General features: G+C 38.7%; 1 protein-coding gene across 2 annotated transcripts in view; it reads left to right on the forward strand.

The window, feature by feature from the left end:
* Positions 1-1,421: 1,421 nt before the first annotated feature.
* The window catches only part of susd6 (sushi domain containing 6), a 28,055-nt gene continuing 9,419 nt past the window's right edge, over positions 1,422-20,057 (forward strand). The window contains exons 1-3 of one of the 2 annotated variants that reach the window (XM_067481544.1): positions 1,422-1,671; positions 5,452-5,521; positions 7,202-7,381. In XM_067481544.1, the coding sequence (XP_067337645.1) occupies positions 7,243-7,381 (139 nt within the window). In that variant the 5' untranslated portion in view covers positions 1,422-1,671; positions 5,452-5,521; positions 7,202-7,242. The remainder of the gene's footprint in view (positions 1,672-5,451; positions 5,522-7,201; positions 7,382-20,057) is intronic. The other variant, XM_067481542.1, reaches the window with a different exon arrangement.

A 20,057-nucleotide genomic window follows, 5' to 3' on the forward strand; every position in this document is an offset into this window, starting at 1 on the left:
TGTAAAATATGTAGGAAGAATAAGTAGCCGCTAGATGTCAGCAACGGCACAGAGTATTACCACTTTGTAACGTTTACCGGGCTTAAAATGATAATAAAGCCTTTCCTGCACACATGTAAGATGATTTTATCTCAGCAGAGTACGTGACAATCAAAAGATGAACCTCATGAACACAGTAAGACAGCCGATAGACAGCCTGAAAGAAACCCTATGTCCACCACATTAGATGAAATGCTGGACCACCTTGCTGTATAATTTTACTCTCTATAGCCACTGGCCTAAGATGCCTCTTGGTTATCACTAGATGACCAGGACACCAGGATTCATAGCATATGTTGAACGATTTTTTTTTCAATGAATTTTAAGTGTCTAGGCTTTAAAATGTTTGTAATAAAAAAATGTAAATGTAAAAGCAAATCAATCTGTGACAAAAAGTAGAATATACAAAAAGGGGGCAATGAGAGAGGATGTGGTGTGCAGGTTGGAGAGGGAGCTAAATTAAAAATAAAAGGTAAGCAACTATGCAGAATCATGTAATAATGGACTAAAATGTTAGGGTTTTAGATACAGTTTTTAGACACTGACGAACTTGGAATACGTTTAACCCACTTGTGCATATTTAATCATTTAGAGCACCACTTTGTTTGTTACTGCAAAGGTACGAATTTCACTACTACTGCTTGAAATTAGTCATACAGGGTTGAGTGTAAAAGTTTGCATCCCCTTATTCTAAAAGAGTTAAAACAAAGATTTTGTTTTCAAATGCTAATTCATCAGAAATTAATTCATCAAGGGGCATGCAAAGTTTTGTACCAATATAATATTTAGGATTTTAAGCAATGGTAATGATAGTGGTATAGTCTGTCATTACCAATCCTTAGGGTTTTTGTTTATTGATAACTGAAACACCAGAAATAAAAAGTAAAAGTAATTTGATATTTTATTACAAATAATAACCAATAACCTATAATCAATAACAATAAAGGTCCTGAAACAGGTTTAAAAAAAAACTGTTTTCGACACAAGATGGAGGTCGGAGGCATGTGATTAATGTTATACTTCAGTGGTATAAATTTCCAGTATGTGTGTTACCATTATATGTTGGGAAATCCAAATGTGACTCGTCAATAAGAACAAATATCGTTAGTTTTTTTTACTTTGTACAGGCATTTGGTCATTTTATCTGCCATCATAGATCCAGATTATATAAAATAATTCAGGGATTAATGGGCACCTTGTAGGTGCATGGTTTAGGACATTTGTCTGCTTTGTTGTTAGCATTGCTGGATATTTCTCTTTGTCGATTCTTTTGTCTCCCCAGCAAATGTTGTGCTTTTATTTTGAAGTTCAGTCTTGTGGTTGTCTTGACAGATTTGGACCCGCCCTTTCACTGAGGTAGCCATGGAGACCGCGCGAGAGCAAGGCAGCTGGTAGAGTTCTCACAGCGAGTATTTCCGCTCACCTAAAAGAAAGAGCTTGTGAGCCGAGGACGAGGAACAACAGAGTCGTACTGACGGAACTAGACGAGGAAAACGTTATATATATATATATTTATATATTTTAATATAATTTTGCCACGTTTTCGCTTGGGGTATCTGCCATTACACAACCGTCAATGCCTCGAGTGTGAAAGAGAGAGAGGAGGGCTCGCTGCTTGTAACCTTAACGTTGGTAAGTGTTTTTTCCCCCGCAAGCTAAAGACAGATAGGCCACTGAGCGTGCTCCTTCTCTGTCCGCTCGTCCTTATTTGTTGTTACCAGCAAGCCTGTTTCCTACGCTAGCTTTAGCAACTTGACGAGCAGAAAATCCGAGTTGACAGTTTTATGTTTGACAACTAACAAACTGTAAACAGCGGCAAACGTCGATTTAAGCTATTTGTGTCGTTACGTTAGCATGCCGTTAAATGTCGTGACGGTAACCCTTTTTGATCGTAGCATGTCTACACTAATGGATATGGCTGGATATAGTTAAAATTTAGTTAGAGTCAATATTCCAGGTTGACAAAGTGCTAGATCGATACAGTACAACAGAATACCGGCTCAAATGACGCTAGCTCGGTAGTCCTATCTAGCATATAACCGCGGTACTGCTGCTGTATTACAGTAACGTTTTGGTCATGTGAACGACAGTGTAACAAAAGCGCTGCCACGATAAAGCTTTGCCGTCCTATTATTTTCCAATCAACGACGGTGTGTAAATGTAATAACAAATGAACGATCGTAAGACCGCATTGGTTTTGTGCGTGTGTTTTTCCACCTCCGTCGTTGAGGGTGTATTGTCGGCAACCCTGCCACACTCTTTGTTTAAATAGCTCACAGTACAGTTGCACGTGTCGAAGCGTGTGACTCTGCTTTACAGCTGATACGATGGCAGCTGACTATGTTTGAAACAGTTGCAACGGATACATTTGTTCGATTGTGTCGTATCTTTCCTCAGATATAAGTAACACTGTAATTTCCCCCCCTCGCACTATTGTTGCAGTAAAAGTTTGAGTCGTTTCCTGTTGACATGCTAAGGTAAGATGTGGCACTGAGCAAAGGGCAGGACGTCCAAATATGAGCTGTTGTCAGTCATTACAATTGAGAGGAATTATCAATTATACATTTCCAACCAACCAAACATCCCTCTAAAGAAAGGGCTTTGTCTGCCGTGTTAGATGTTGTTTTATCAAATGATTATGCATCACAAATTGTAAGAGTTTATGTTGACAGTATGAAAACATAGCTTACTGTATGAGGTTGGACCTATAAAAAAACTGTATAAAAACTGAAAGAATGTCTCTCAAAGTATTCTGTGTTGTCATGAAATATGTTGTTCAAAACCCCATAACATTTGATCTATTCTAACACAGGACCATAAAAAACAGTCAATTTTCACATTTGAGAACCCAGAACCACAAGAATGTATTGTTCTTGAAGAATGACTTCATATTGCCAATTTCTTTTCAGCACAAGTATCCCTTAACCCACTGTCACTTGAAGCAGTGTTTTCTTGATCAAACAGAAAAACTGACCAAAGAGTATGGTGAATCACAGTGAACTTGTGTTAAGCATTCAGCAATATCCAGTGTTTGTTTTACCTTGTTATTGTGCATGACAGAGTCCTACTTTTATGGGTTCTTTGACTCCTATTGTTGGAATTGACTTATTTAGTTTTTTTTACATTGTACACAAACTGTATTCCACAACTAGGAGATATATGGTGTGCCGCTTTAATGGTTCTCAATTTACTGCTTTTGTGATTTTGTGAAACTGCAGTGAGAGTTTTATGATTCTCTTGGTCCAGCATTCAGAGGCTTTTTCTGTTTGACGACATAGAAAACATCCTGTGACTAAAGATAAGAACATGTTGGCTTCAGTCCTGTTCTCAGTTTTTCCTGCCTTTCACCATAAGCTGTCATAACACTTGACAGTTTTCCTCTCATTTTAGTGTGTTTCTGCTTTGGTTTGTTTTCTTCCCTCTTTCTTCTAATGTTCTGTTTCTACCTCTTTTCTTGGAGCACTACAGAGGGATGCTCAGAGACTGTGGTCTTAACTCGACATAATATTTTAAAACAAAGGGCTCTTTCTGTGAGGCCATGTAGAGCACCGTCTCTGGACTCTTTCTGCAGGCCCAGACTGGCTCTACCAGCAGCAGTAGCATTAGCCTATCGAGTGGAAATCTCCTCTCGGCTGTTTCTTTGGCACACTGAGTGCTCTCTGTTCCCAGACACATGCCTGAGCTGCTGCACCCCTTGGCTCCCTTTGCATTCCAGGAGCCCCAGGCAGCTGAAAAACTGCAGTAGCCCAGCCTGCTGACTGGCTGTTGTCTCACTGGTGTCTGAAGTGGAGGATATAACATACAAAGTATTAATGTTGTTAAAACCTCCCCTTTAAGTGTGTGAGCTCAAACATAGGTCTAGACAGTTTAAAAATAGCTTTTCTATTTTTATAAATGTTATTTAAAGTTGCAACTAACAATCGACGTAAGTTGTTTTTCTGATTAGGTCTGTAAAATGCATTGTTTTTCCAAACGTATTGACCTTACATTATTCAAGAACAGAGAACCATCACATCCACACTAAATTGTTTCAATTCTTTGAGTCTTAGATACTTTATCACCAGAACATTAAACAGAAGTGTTTTGATTGCATTTTAAAATGGACAGAAATAGGGCTAAAGTCGACAATGATGGCAACAGAACATCTTGATAATCTTGTTTCATTTCAACAACATTGTGCTTTCTTTATTCCAAAGATTCTTTTGGGGATTTTTTGCCTTAATTTGAAATAGCTGTAGAGAGCAGATAGGAAACATATGCGAGAGAGATGGGGTATGACATGCAGCAAAGGTCCTTATCCAGAGTCAAACCCAGAACATTGCGGTCATGTGGCACGTGCCTTAACCATTAGGTTATTAGAATTCTCCAACATAGCTTTTACTAGTGGACAGTTTGGAATCAGCATCATTCTGGTTGTAGCTCCCTCTTAAGGCAGCTATTGTTTTCTGTTCTCCTAATCTGACTGAGAGCAGTATATTTGTGTACGCGCTATTCTTTACCCCTCCATCTGCAAACTAGAACTGGCAACACCAGTTGTGTGAGATGGCTAGTCATGCCCCAACACTACTGAATGCATTGTTCTTTATAAGTTTGGAGTCAGTGTTCATACTGATTATGGTGACTAGTTAAGCCACATGCCACACAGTTTCGGCATTAAATCATCATGTGATTTTTTTTTCCCCCTTCAAATATATTTAATGAAACTAACACAGAATCTTCTTTATTTGGCATGAAAAAAGACAGTTGTCCTGTTATTCTGTATTAAGCCAAGCTGAGGAGTGCTTGTCTCTTGCAACATCTTTGTGAATGTGTTTCATGTCTTACTTTCTTAAAGTTATTTCAATATGTACTCTTTACCTCTACATACACCAATGTCATAACAAGTCATAAGTGATTTTGGGTAAGCTTGTGTTACCCATCTGCATGCATCTGCAACCAGGAAGTGTTTATGTGGTTTAATACAAACGCCTTTTCCAAGAAACAGAAACTCTACTTCAAAAGCTTAATTAGGGCAGAACATTCTTTATTGTTATGTGTTAAGGTGAACACCTTTGGTATTGTCAAAGATAAATCCCACATGTTGCATATAGATGTTGACATTTAAACCTTAAGAATTTCTTATGATTTTGCTGTCAGACTGCCTGTCGTGTTATCAGTTAATTTAGATCATTAACGTAGTCATAACTCAGACATAACGTAGACATTTCACAAAATATTATTTAAGGATTTGAGCCATCTTGTTCTAAGTAATTGCAATGCTGTATTTTGTGGGGTAGCTTAAGTCAGAGATAACGACTCTGTCTTTTCTCAAATGTTCTTGTGTGAGAGCTAAATAGCTAATTCTGCTTTCTCCCTATGGTCTTTCATGTTGGTCCCCTGCATGTGTTTCTGACTGTCTGCCCTTTGGCTCAGTGTGGTACCCAAACTGTCCTGCCAAAACTAACTGACGTCACTCTCTCCCACTGGTCTGTGCCACATGCAGGTACTTTTTCATTTTGCTTATGAAGATTAAAAGAAAAAGTGGGAGACAGTAGGGGATCCTGCAGCTTGTATATGTTAGAATGTTTCTGCCAATTTAAATGATCTAGAATAATAAGTTTTATGTTGGCCCTGATGTGGCCCAGTTGATTCAGCATCCCAGTATAGTGTGTATGTGTTTATATCATCTCCCTCATGACAGTAGCTCTAGGTCTTATACGTGGCATTGCAAGTGGCCAAGCGTCAGATCTAGGATTTAATTTACAGCACTCTAAATGCAGTCAAGCCATTACTGTAGTCATTACCTCAGCAGCTGTGTGTAACTGTAATGGGCCCTCTGCCCTTTCTTGAGGATATGCTGCCTACCAGCCAGCGAATACACTAGAAACGCACAGCTAGTGCTACTTTATCCCAGTCTCTCTGGGATGAAGTAGCACCTGCATCTCAGTTGTGTAATGATAGCGTGTGTCTTGTTGTATTCCCCCAATAAACCAACAAATGCATTGTAGTTAGTAAAGTTGGTAAAGTTGGTCATGAAGAGAGATTGTGGAGACGATTTTTTTGTTGTGTGTTTTTGTGTGTATTTGACTGTCTTCTGTCCTGTGTTTGCTATTTAAAGGTGCCTCAGAGTAAGTCTTTATTTCCAATTTTTATTTTCTAATATATACTGGTGTTTGACAGTTGACTGAGAGAAAATCATTTAAATTTGCATTTAATTTGATTTTGTGTTTAAGACATTAGCCATCTGCCTATACAGCATATTGGCCATCTGAATAATGTATAAAGTATGGGGGATATTTCAGAAAGATGTACCTGATATCATTGTCTTATGTTTAAAATATTTGTTCAAACTATGTTGCATATAAAAATCTAGCATATAGCAGAATATCATCACATATAAGCAGACTGCTGTATAGCATCTATTCACCATTACTCTGTAAAGTCCTTTTAAAATTATAACTCAATTATAACTACAGCAATACAGACATTGTACTAACTCAAAATATAAAGTACAGACAATGTAAGGACCGTCTCACTCTTACATTTGTGTTCTCACACACACCCCATTCCAGACAAAGCCAGAAAAATTTCAATGCATGTGTGAATGGGGCTAAAAAACTACAGTAAAATTCATCACCTTGGAAAACCTCTTATCCTGTCCATCATAAATCTTTCAAAAGTTTCAATTCTAATCACTGTTTTGTTTTTGGCCTGACTTACTCTCTAGCACATTTTTAGCATCTCTCCCTGCGGCTGTCTAAAAAGCAGCAGGGATCTGTTTCCTTGGTACATCATCAGCAGCTGAGTGTAAGCGCTGGTTTTAATAGTTAAATCTTCATTGAGTGAAGATGAGAGAAGCTCTCATGCTTCTCCTGAGACTAGTGGTTTTTAAAAGGAGAGTCTGTCTGTGATGTTTTGGGGTGGCTTGAATGGTAGGATGGTATTTGAAAAATACACAAATATACATGTGTCTTCTTAGTAAACCCACTGATAATGAATGACACAGAGAAGGCTGTTCCTTAGTCACTTGATATTTATCTTCCTCTTTATAATGCTATATTTCTTTCTATACCATCTCATCTCTCTGTGTTGTGTTTAGTTACATAATCCCTGCTGAATGTTGATAATAATCCATGTTCTCCCTCCCCCTCTCTATCCCTTGCTCTCTCTGTGTCCTGGACAGGTTAAGCCGTAGAGGACGCTCGCTGGTTGTTAGAGGAAAAAATGTGCGATGGAATGGTAGCGTTTTATACGAGAGCCCTATCCTCCTCTTCTTCTTCTTCCTTCTCCTCTCTAGCCAACAGGCTGGCTGCCTCCGCAGTTCTCCTCCTCTTCACCCTGCTCCCTCATGGTCACGCATCAGGTAAGGCATAGACAAACACAAACTCGCACACACACTTTCTCTCTGTCTTTGCCACCACATGATACATACTTACTAAACCGACATCTCTCTTGTGAATTTATTGAGGTTATTTTCCCCTCGTCTCCTGGGTCAGTTTGTTGAAATTGGTTTCCTTAACACTTGGGTCGGTCAGGTTGCTCTGCCTCCATGAGGCAGTTGAAAGCTCAATCCCACCCATCCACTATGTGAATCCATTAATTTCTGTAATGAGTCATATTTTTCCTCTGCTATTGAGTGAAAGAGATTATATTGTCTGTGGTCAGCTTGCTGTCATAGTGTTTTAATCAACTATGACATTTAGTGTCCTCTGAGAGCTTTTAGCACAGCTTGCCAGCTTTATTTATTTCCCCACAACAACCCTAAGGTTTTTATTTCAATGTGTAATCTTATCGCATTATGCTTGAATGTGAGGTATGAGTTTTAAAATTGAACCGATTGTTATCTAATGAAAGAAAATTAGCTTCACACATGAAAGTTAAAGGCATCATTTCTTCAGGACATTTAGATCTTATGCCCTTGTTTCTTTTGTCACAAAACCCAGTCACTAGTGTCAGCTTTCCTGCAGTTCCAACCCAACTTCCAGTCCTTTCGCCAACATAAATTGCCATGCTGCCTCCTACCTAGATTCGGAAATTCGGCAAATGTCTTTACCACAGACAGCAGGCAGACTGTGTATGTTGGGGTGGAGGGGGGTTTATATAAGGCTCTTCAGTGTTTTTTAAAGTGTTAATTGATTTGCTTTTTTATTAGTGCATTAAATGATATGAATGTGTGTATAAAATATGAGAAATGGCAACAGAATGAATTCAAAGAGACAGCGAGATTGGCAAGGGAGGAGGACATTACTACCAAGGATCCAGAAGTGTATCCTCAGTAGTAGGATTGTGTCTCTCTGTCTTATGTAACACACGTGAATCATATTATGTCCAGAGGGGTTGGTATCATGCTTATGTTCTGCATCCAACACTCTCACTCTACCAATACAAAATAAAATTGTCCTCAAACCTCCAACCCACTGCTCTGTGTACTGAATATGTCTGTGTGTGTGTGCGTGCGTGCGTTTGTGTACAAGCAGAGTATGCAATGTGTGCAAGTACACCCGCACTTGCGTGCTCACAGGTGTGCTTGAAATTCTGTCTTTGTGTTTACTCTACATATTGTAGTTATTTTTGGATGTTATGCTCTATGTGAGGTTGTACCTAAACATTTTCCAAGTCAGTGTATGAAAAAACAATGCATTGTCAATGTTCGTGACACTAGTATTATGCAAAGATGACAGTGCACCTAAGAATATCTAGTGATGGGGAAAAGATCATTTCTAGAATTCAATGATACGAGTATTTTTAAAGGGCTTGTTTAAAGACAACTATATTTATGAACAATCTACTGTCTGGTTGGTTACTAAATAGCTTTGTTTTCATAATGACCCTGTGCATGAACTTTTGACAATACAGAGGTTAATTTGAGATGTTGTCATAGCTGTGTATTTGTAATACAAATATTGTACTTCCTTATAACACACAGTAGTATTTATTCTTACTCACAGATCAAGAGTTCTAGCTTTTTAAAATGGTGTAACACAGTATTTTCTCCTCACCAAATATGGTTCAACAGAGGTAATCCTTTGACATGTTTCAGCAATGTAACTTGCTCTGGAAATTGTCTTGAATATGAAATTTCATCTCTAATGAAGGGCATATTCCAGATGAATAAATAGCACTAAGTTAATACAGTAAATACTGAAAAATGTACTGTACAGCATTTTGCATTCCAGAAAAAGCGAAAAGCGAAAAAGCTTCAAATCCAACAGATGGGAAATTAGATGGAGAGACAGGATGAATAACAGTAAAGGTTAAAGCACTTTGCTCCAACTTTTGCTTCTTTGAACAAGGGACAGAATAGCTGTTTAATATGCTGTGTTAGGAAATTGTCACAAAGCCCTTTGGAGCTGGGGTACTCTTAACATCTAAAGTCCAAGTCATTACTTTTTTTTATCTGTTCTTTAGCTGTTGTAAACAAGATTAGCACCATAGTATCTGCTGAACTAATTTAAACAGTTCCCTTGAATGTGTCTTTGTGATTACTACATGTGATTACATTTTAGCCTGTTTTTCCAAAATTAGCAACATGCCAAATAAAACATTGTCATTGATGGCATCAATTTAGATGAGTTTCAGGACAGAGTGCAAATATTGCTTGATTCATCTCTCTTCTAAGTTTGACACCCCACTAATGTTAGCTGAATGGACTTTAGTTCCTTATATGGTGTGAGTTCCTTATAGTTAGCCTTTGTGGTTTGTTTCAGAGGAAGTGGGCCTAGACAGTGAGTCACAAAGAGCAAAGATAGGAAGTTGGAGAACCAAAGGGTTTTTGACATGGTCCCACAGTGTGTTTTCTGTTGTATTCTATGTCAGCTTGCAAAAATATTTTGAACATTCTTGTGGAGTTTGTGCTGTGAAGTTGGGCTGTACACATGAAAGAATCCGTGAGGACCAAAAGTCTCTCACGAAGAAGACTGCTGTGTTCTCTGTGGTAGTGTTGTTTATGTATGTTCATGTGTGGGAATGGGAAAGGGCTTTCCCAAGGCCTGGAAGAAAAGTGGAGTCATGGGGTGTAAAGAAGTGAGCAGTGGGAAAGGGGAGCAAGAAAGACAGACTGCCTGTCCTCCTTCCACTGAGATTTGTTTCTGACAAACTATTGTACATTCTTGACTTGAGTAGTAGTAGTAAAAGAGTTTTCTCATTCTGTTGAATACCCATATGTGTGTGTGTGTGTGTGTGTATGTATATATATATATATATATATATATATATATTTTATAAAAATGAGGCAGATCCAGATTGATATGAGGGTGTTTTCTTCAAAGTCAAGATGCTCAAGGAAAAACTCAGCAACACAGTCTTCTCTTTAATAACAGAGTAGACTTTGGTGGCTAGCCAGCGTCATTGCTCTGACCACAGAGGAAAATATCTGAATGGGCCATGCCCTACTTCTGGCAACTTCAAACTGCTGGAGTCTTTGAAACTATTTGTTCCTGTAGCTAAACAAAACTGTGTTTGTGTGTGTACAGTCATATTGTGCCTGCACACTGTTTGTACCCACCCCTCTCAGAAAGTTTGCTAGATAAACTGGGTTTACAAACGGCACAAGCCGAGGGAGCGAAACAATGGGCCCTGTGCAATTAACTGTTCAAAATAGTCCCCTGAAGTCCTGTTAGCAAAGCAGTTTGCCAGCAGGCAAGAGTAAAGCAATACGTTGACTACAGGCTTCTTTCTGAAATGTGAGAACTAAGAGGGCTTTTAGGGGGGTGTTGATAGCCATGGACCAAACCACTAAAAGCTGCAGCTTCACTAGATCACTAGTCTGCAATTAGGACTGCTAACTCACTACTGTGTGTGTGTGTGTGTGTGTGTGTGTGTGTGTGTGTGTGTGTGTGTGTGTGTGTGTGTGTGTGTGTGTGTGTGTGTATATATATATGTATCACGCGCGTGCTACAGATTATATTGAGCACAGCCCAGCCTCATTACTATGATGTCTCAGTTCTCATTTTTCTCTGTCTTTAAGGCTCCAGCTATTAGCCAGGTGAGACCAGAGCCCTTTAGCTGTAGTCTGGTCAAATCCATCAGCCTTTCGCTTTTATTACTTGTTTGTTAATCACTTGAGCCATAATTCTCTCCTCTCACCCTGTGTAATATAACAGCTCTCCCACCCAATCACACCCTAAAGGGAAACTTTAAACACCTTGCTGTCCAAAGAAAAACTCCATGAAAACAAATATTGCATTGTGAAGCGGTGACACAAGACCATTTTATTCACTTTAAACAGTTGACCAGACAGTTCAATTGCTTTGTGGAGAACCCAGAGAGCCAGGATTATTATTAGCATCTTAGCATTACTACAAGCTTTGCATAGGATGTCATTTTCATTTTTTTTACTCTTATTTGATCATATTTTGATTGAGTATTACTGTTATGGAAGTTAGTCTTAACATTTCTTTCCTGATGCATAGATTATATTTTGGGTTGTAGGATTGTGTGAGCTTTATTTGGACAACACACTGTCTCCACTGATGACAGACACTATATTAAAGGTTGATAAATGTCAAAACGGGAAGTGATGGCACTAGTAACACCAGGGACACCAATGGTCAACACTGATAACTCAATAAATTAAATAAGTAAATGCAGTTGAATTTCTAACTGTGCTATCTTTCTTTTTCATCTTAATCCAGTCATGTTCATGCAGTTATGCATTATTAGAATCTATGCACTTGCATCACTTTGTTCAAAGCTGATTGGTAGAGCATTGGGATGGAATGCAGAAGGCTGCGGGTTCAAATCCCACCACAAAAGGTGTGGTTCCACCCATCCACCAATTGAGACCTTGGTGCCAGTCTAGAGCCAGGAGAAAATTGGAGTGGTGTTGCAGGAATGGCATCCGGCGTAAAAACTCATGCCAAATCGACGTGCGGAACACGTTCTGCTGTGGCGACCCCTGAAGGGACAAGCCAAAAGCCGTTGATCTTTTGTTTAAAGCTACATTAAGGCTGGAGAGAGGAGAGGCAGTTTGTAAATTGTTTTCCAGTAAAGTGTGTGTGGTTGTCTGAAGCAGCAGGCAGTCATAACGATTTCCAAAGGGCCTCATCTGAGGGACCAGCCTGCTGAGTAGAGGACATCTCTGACTAATGAGCTGCTAAATATATCCCCTAGTCTCTCCTGTCTTCTGTTCCTTTTGCTTCTGTTCTTTCTTGTTTCATAATTTTTCGTCACTTTTTGTCTTTTGTCTTGTGCATTTTGACCATCTTCATATGTTATAGCATCCTTTATATATATATATATATATATATATATATATATATATATATATATATATATATATATATATATATATATATTTTATTTTTTTTAATTGTGTTTGTCATTGTCAAGCTGTCTCCTTAAAATCTGGCCAAAACATGTATCTTCATCTCTTTCATTTCTGGAAAAAAAATCAGTCCCCGACTTTTATTCATCTGTCTCGTCTTTTGTTATTCCTTTCTCACCTCCTCTTTGATCTGTGTTTTTTAGGCCCACTGAAACAGTGTGGGCTGATTTTTCGTCACACAGTTAGTCAACAGCAGCATCCTGTTCAAACAATTTCATAAGAATACACACCGGCACTGAGCATCCTACACACATATGCTGACTTTGCCAATCACCAAGACATCCACACACAGACATCCTGTGACAGACTGTGAGAAACCATGATCATATCCTATGACGCAGGTGAAGCAATTAAGATTTTCAGCAGTGCAACTGGGTGAGGTGATTTCTTTATAACAGGCTGAAGGCTTGGCCTTAGGTATATGATGTGGCTTTTATAATTATCACACAAAAATTTAAACTGCAATCTGATCCTGTAACAAAATGCACAGAAAAACATCTATCCTGGACTGTAGACCCTTTAGTAGTACTTGTTGTTTACTGACATTCTGACAAATAAGCTCCACTTCCTGCAGCTGTTTCACAGTAAAAGCTGTGAAGCAGAAGAAGTGTCTGTTTGACTTGCATTAGCATTATCTTAAAACTGTATCTCCAAACTACAGAAATGTATAGCTTACACATTATGAAATTCCACAAGAGTTTTAGTAATGTAATATGTGACTACCAGTTAAGGACAATGGCAGCACTGAAATATCACTGGTCAGCGTGGCAATCACCTATCACCTGATGCAGTAGAGTACTGAGTGCATATTTTCATGCCTCAGCATGCCACAGGTCTTACAAGACAGTGGAATAGGGCAAAGCAAAGCACCTATTGCAAAGCAGCACCTAAAAGCTCTTTATCTCTTGTTTGAATTTTTATAATTACTTATCTTTAGCTTAGTCAGAAGCCCTCTTTAAAAATGCTACTCGGTTACTAGCTAACCTATCCAAGGCTTCACATTAAAACTTCTTGGCAACAAATCAACTGGAATATGAAGTAAACCACTTCATTTTACACAGGGCTGGGTTCTGCATGTGTTATCCTGCCTCACTTGTGTTGCCCGTTGTCATGGGTGGACGTGTTATACAGCTGCTTCTCTTTAACAATCTCTGTATTTCTGTAGAAATTGATCTCTTATTGCTGTCTTCTTTTTAGGCAATTCTTAGGGAATTCCTTAATGGATGTTTCACAGAAATTGTAAATAGGTAGAGGGTATGACGTACAACAAAAGATAATTCTTAGTTCTTTGTCCTCTAGAGAGGAGTCAGAGCATAGAGTTTGATTCAGAACATAACCCCTGAAGCTTCCATCCTTGAAAACAATAGTATTGTGCTAGATTTCCACTTTAATTTCCAGTGTCTTGTCTTAACCAACATTGCGTATATGTTTTCTTCTTTTTCTTCTTCACTGTCCAGTCTCTTAAACAGTAATCAGTCTATGAGAGGGTCAGGAGTGTTGAGATATTTAGTGGCCAGTCGGCTTAGCTTCACTCTAATGCCCTCTGTCCTTATTACATCATCTGTAAACAGCTCTCTGTAACAAACAGCACCCAAATGGCAAAGATCTTTGTGAGGGCTGCACTGAGGTCCATTTAGATAATTGTGTCAGGATTTATGAGAAGATTGCGTGTCTCTGTATGCCTTATCTGTATTTATCTAATTGTATAGGACAGTAGATTAAATTATAGATTTTTTTTTACTTTATATTAGATTTCACAACAATACTGAATCCCCATCACATGCTATGAGATTTCAAAGATATATTTAAATACCTCCCTTAGTCTGACCAGCATTCATAACTAAAACTGGATTTGAAACATTTTTGTTGGTGCATGGCTGCACACTACATTTCATAACTTTATGAATGATCATTTGTATCATTTATTGTATCATTTTTACATGACTAGCCCCTAGAATTTAGCGTGCATACAATTGACTCATCTTTTTGATTACACAGATTCTTGGGTCTCAAAATTACAGCATTTTCTTTAGTAATACTACAGTATAGCACATTATACATTTTCTGTTTTGCAGACAGTTGTTTACCCAGCGAAAAGTTACAAAGAAGTGTTGGTGAAGTTACCTTAATATTAATGCTGGCAACAGTCCCATCCAGGCTTTGGACAGTTTTAAATCTATGTTTGTGTTCAGAAAGTGTTTGCTCCCTTCAACGTCTAGCCGACAACATAAACCGTACTCCGTACTCTTTTAAACTTTAGTTAATATGATTATACAGTTTGTATTACGTGTCTATACATGTGTTCATGTCTTGCCTAGAATATTGTTTCTTTTTATGGAAATGCTTTTTAGAAGCCGTTGCTAATTACCTTTCGATTCCTTTCAGTAAAACTGACCTAGTCATATCAATAAATGGCAATTTCTTGATCATTTTTGTCCATAAACCACATTACAACTTAACATAATGCATGTAGTCCATCACAAACTAATGCACACTGATGTATGTATGGACTATGTATTTGGTACACTCACTTTTTCATATGCTCGCAATTGTGCTCATTAAGAAATAGATTGACTGTTTGGGCTCTATGCAGGAAAGCCAAACAGCCCATAAAAAATTACTTGAATTGTCCCCTGGATGACCTTACTAGCAGGATTAACTGATAGCAACATCAATGTGAGCAAACTTAAATGCAGTATCTGCAAGTACTTTCTTTGATCAGCTTCCATTTATGATTAAAACATAATTTAAGTTGTTTCTTGTTAAGAAAATCTGCAGGGATCTATATTGTCTGTTCAACATACAGCACGTTAGCATGTGAGAACCCACTGTTATGCAAAATGTAAGACACACAACAACTGTCAGACCAGCTCTCTCTGCAGAGCAGGCTGCATGTGTTAAAGGCTACAGATGCTGGCACCATTTGTTCCCTCTTGGTGACTTGTTTCATCAGTTGCTCTATCAAATTCCACTTGGGCTTCATTATAGTATTGATGGACATTGGTCTTTAACAATGACTGCATTATTGAAATACTTTACTAACACTATTATGTTAACATGAGAGAAATAAACAGTAATTTGTGTGTTATGAATCTTGTTTTTCTCTGCAGTATGACTGACTTCTTACTCCGAACCACAGTGTTGTCTGGAGAGCCAGTTCTGCCAAGCAAGCTGGTACAGATTTGTTACTTGTCCAGTAAAGAATAGTCAGCTGCACACTATGAGTTTGTCTTACTGCAGTTTTTCCACTTCCATAGTATTTCCCCACTATTACAGCTCTTAACAGGCTTACGCTTCTTACAAGTAGGTCTGATAGTAACACATCAGTGCACTAACCATGGAAAACAGGGTTTGGATTATCTCCAAGACTTTCACCTTCAACAAATGTCCCAGGCTCAGTGCTCATACCCTTGCTAGCTGGCAGACTCATGCTGTTGATGTATGATCAGCCCACAGTTGCATTGACAGTTTTTTGGGGGGTGGAGGTTGTGTGTGTGCATCCGAACACATGCACGTGTGTTTAGGAGGGGCCCCACACACTCTTTTGTTTTCCTCTGAAAGCTGAGAAGAAGGAATGTCTGCCTCCCAGCTGTCCTTGGGAGTGAGGGTGACAGAAGAGAGAAGGGGGAGCTCACTGTTCGCCTCCGCTAACATTCTCCCATCTGTTACTCAAGGGCAGAAAGTGTGTGCATGCTTGTAGGGGTTGAAGAGAGGGTCATACAATGGTGGTACCCCCCTCTGCCTACTTATTTCGGCCTCTCATGCATATTTAACCCTTCAAATGCTAAATTGTCTTTGTCCTCTTTGGAGGCACGCTGCTTAAATCTGTCGCTGTGCCCCATCTCTCAGTAACTGGGGACAATGGGGTGGATTGGCAGCACACGTGGCTTGCTAAATGCATTGCAACAGCAGGAGAGGAATTGGTGTGGAGAGGGAGGATGTTTCTATCTGTTAAGAGACTTCCTTCACCCTGTGTTTGCAGCATGTGAGCTTGTGTTGCAGCTGCAGGAAGAGATGTAGTGAGTGGTTTGCTGTATTCTCTGGAAATTCTCTTTCACAGGCACTCTGTAATTTCCAGCAAATCTCCTGTTTACTATAGAAATGACGCTGTTGTCTTCGACACCACTGTACTATATGAACAGTAGTTGGCCCTTTTAAGAGTTTGTCATGATGTAATAAATACCCAATGCTCTGTTTAATCCTCTGATTAATAGCCCCTAACCATTCACACAACACAGATCAGATGTGAGTCAGCACCCAAACAGCTGTTTACAAGGTGCCTTGTAAGTTAGTTTATATTTGAAGCTTATATCTACATAGTGAGCAACCTGCCCGCCTCTATCAGTGTACTCAGGCTTTTGTATAGATGTGCTCACACCTCCCCCGCACTGCCTCACTGCTCTTCAACCTCTTCCTCTGCCTCTTCTTTCCTTCATCCTCAGTCCTCTCTCTACCTTTCCCCAGAGGACTTGAAGATGGAACAACAGTGCACTTTGGAAAATGTGTTTTATGCTTTGAGGATTTTAGTTCTTTTCTGCATTCTTTTTAGCACAAAGCAACACAGATCCACCTGTTTATAATCTTGTTTTCACATGTTCTTTCCAAAATCCTTTTCCTTGGTTCAACAAAATGAACTTTTTCAGTCAGAGCCCAATTGTTATGAGTGGACAGAACATGAAGGCAGAGATGAATAGCACACTGTGTGTGTTTGTGAGTGTTACAGCACAATGGCTTCTCACTCACAGCAGAACATGACACTGCTAGTATTGCATACCTGGACATTGAAGACATATATAATACATATGTGGACATATATTATTGTCCTGTATCACCCACCCAGGTCAGCATAGCAAGTTCTGTTACGTGTAAAAGTAAAAGTAAAAGTAAATATGTAAAACATTTTACACATATACACACTATCACATTTTCCAGTTGCCGTGTCACTGGCCTAATAGCTACTTGTTTAGCATCTGCATTCAAAATTATGTACTTTTATTGACAAACTAATTTAATAGTAGTAGTAGTATTTTTTACATTTAAGGAGCTTCAAGCAGTATTACTAAAGATGAGTTGCTGAATAGTTTCTATCCACTTACTGAATTATTAAATCAACTAATTTTACTATTATTAGATTTTAATATATTGTAACGGGGGGCTTGGTTGGTCAATGGGTAAAGTATCAGTTTGGGATGAAGAGGGCCACAGGATCGAATCACACCCCACCAGCCGTTTTTTTAATACATTTCACGAAGCTTAGAGTTTGAGATGAGGGAATACCGAGTGCGATTGCAGATAAGGACATTTGTTGTATTCTGCTCCTACTCTCCATTTTTTTCTGTCCCTTTTAAAACAGTGATAAATAACAGCAAAAAATAACTGAAGATGAAGAGAACAAGATTCCCCCTGTTTTTGTGAACAACTGCTCTGCACCAATGGCAGACATGAATTGGGAGCCCTCTAATTTTTTTCCTCTCCACACTATTACACAATGGGCTCTGGTGCACTCTAATAACTGCAGTTTAAAAATCCCTTGGATTACAAGGACAGACAGGAGAATTTGGCAAAAAACAAAAACACCCTTGTCGCACAATGACAGCAACATCATAAAAAACAACAACAGAGAGCTTGGAGAGGCGCCAACAAAGGAACAAAAACATATTTACTAAGCAAAAGAGAACATCATTATCCTTTCGGTCTTTAGCTTAATCCGATGCACCTCCCCCCCAGCATATATTCATTCTCAGAAATTCCCCTGCTTCCCGACACACCAAAACACACGCACTTGCACAGTCGGGAACACTCCCTCTTTTATGGCTCTATTGTTCCATACAGCGACCAAACAGCTGGCTGTAGAAGTCATCAGTATCTCATCTGCTTTAGAGCGCTCCCGGCTTGTAATGGAGGATAATTAGATTTTTAATTTGCCTGGGCAAAGACCCTTGTCTCCCCCCTACCAGTGTTTTCCTCAATTCACCCTCCTCCAGCTTTTAGTGGGTGAGTGCCATCGGTAACAGATGGGGAAAGGGAGATATTCACAACCTGGCAGGCACTTCAGAGTAAGGCTGGGGATTTTAACGCCCCCCACCCCCCACAAGAACTGAGTCTTCTAATACATAGCCTTAAGACACTGAATGTTGGAATAGGCACTCTGTCCTCGTCCACTTCTCCCACTATAACTTAAGTGTTTCCCCAGTTTTTTAGCAATTAAGTCTCTTTATCTCCTTAAATTTGTGTGCCTATAATATTTCTAATAGTTTAACTCTTTTATGGGCAAACACAGAAGTAGAGAGACTTCAGTGAATATTGAAAGCTATCATGGAATGATTTCTTGCATATCTTTTAAAGGAAACTAGACATTTATGTGATTTTCTTTTTCAATGTATTTTTTAGGTCATACAAGTATGTTTTTTTTTTACCTTATATTTTCTCTGTTTTTATATTGTATCATTGTTGTTTCAACGTTCATAAAAAACTCATTATCCTGAGCAAAGTCTTAACACGATCAGTGGGGGAACAGCTTGTATTTAACTGTGACTCATTCTCTTTCTCATAAGCACAAAACATGGTGTACTGAAATCCACTCTGGCATAGCTTATTGCCTTAATCAGTTTTTCCTCTCTATGTGTTTTCAAAACCAATTTTCAATCTAAACTGAGAGGGCATTGGAAAAGGGGGTGACAGCAAGGTCATAAATGTTAGCCACTCCACCATCTCTGGACACTAAACCTGGCATTCATTCTTTCCTTTAACAGCATGTCTCAGTTTGTGCTAGCCCAACCCACATTGTGGTATGTACTGTAGCCAACTGCGGCCTCCCCTTCCCATTGTTGTCATACAGAGCCTCTCCCTCACACACACAACTATTGAATGATCTGCCAAGACATGTCTCGTTTTGGTTTGTGATTGCTGAGGGCCATAATGCTTTGTGATGCTGATATTTTTCTTGCTCTCTTTCTGTATTTCTCCTTGTCCCCTCCCTCTCTTTCTTGCTGCTTGTTTGTTAAATGATGAGTACATTTTCGTGTCAGTATTTCTTTTCTCATTTAAGTCCTTCTCTATTTTCTTTTGTTCTGAGGTAGCCTCTGGCATCCTATGACAAGTATAGGTTTAAACAGGTTTAAGTTGTTCTATTCTCCTGGGATGTAGTGTGCAAGAATGTTTGTGTGTATTTTATCTTTTGTTTTGGGGTCTGTGGTTTTATTTTTAACCAATAATTAATGTACTGTGCAGTCTAGGCTACAAGTAACATTTTAAAAATATTTTCAGCATCTTCTAAAATTTCTTGGTGCAGGTTGAAAATATTAAAATTATTGTCAGCCAATAGCTCAATACCTAAAGAAAAAATTAAAAGATAAATAATTTCAGGCCTAATACAGTGAAAGGCAATGTCAGGACAATTATAGTTCAAAACAGAAGTGAACTATTATATACTATATTGGTCTACTATCACTCAACTTCAATTATCTTTTAAAATTTATGTTGATATTATTTTTTATTATTGTAAGTATTTCAGTTAGTTCAATCTAATAAGCTACATTGTTGCCATAGTTTAAAAGCCTGTCAAAACAGATGCTGAAATACACTTTACCATGCTATGGTAATGTTTCTGACTGTGTGTGTTACCTGGCAGGTAAAGGCTTTTAGCAGTGTTTGTGTAAGTACAGTAGATACATTTGGAAAACCAAATCAAGGACCTGATTGCTTTGGCTTGTGG

This window comes from Channa argus, chromosome 17, assembly GCF_033026475.1.
Source record: "Channa argus isolate prfri chromosome 17, Channa argus male v1.0, whole genome shotgun sequence".
Classification (NCBI taxonomy): Eukaryota; Metazoa; Chordata; class Actinopteri; order Anabantiformes; family Channidae; genus Channa; species Channa argus.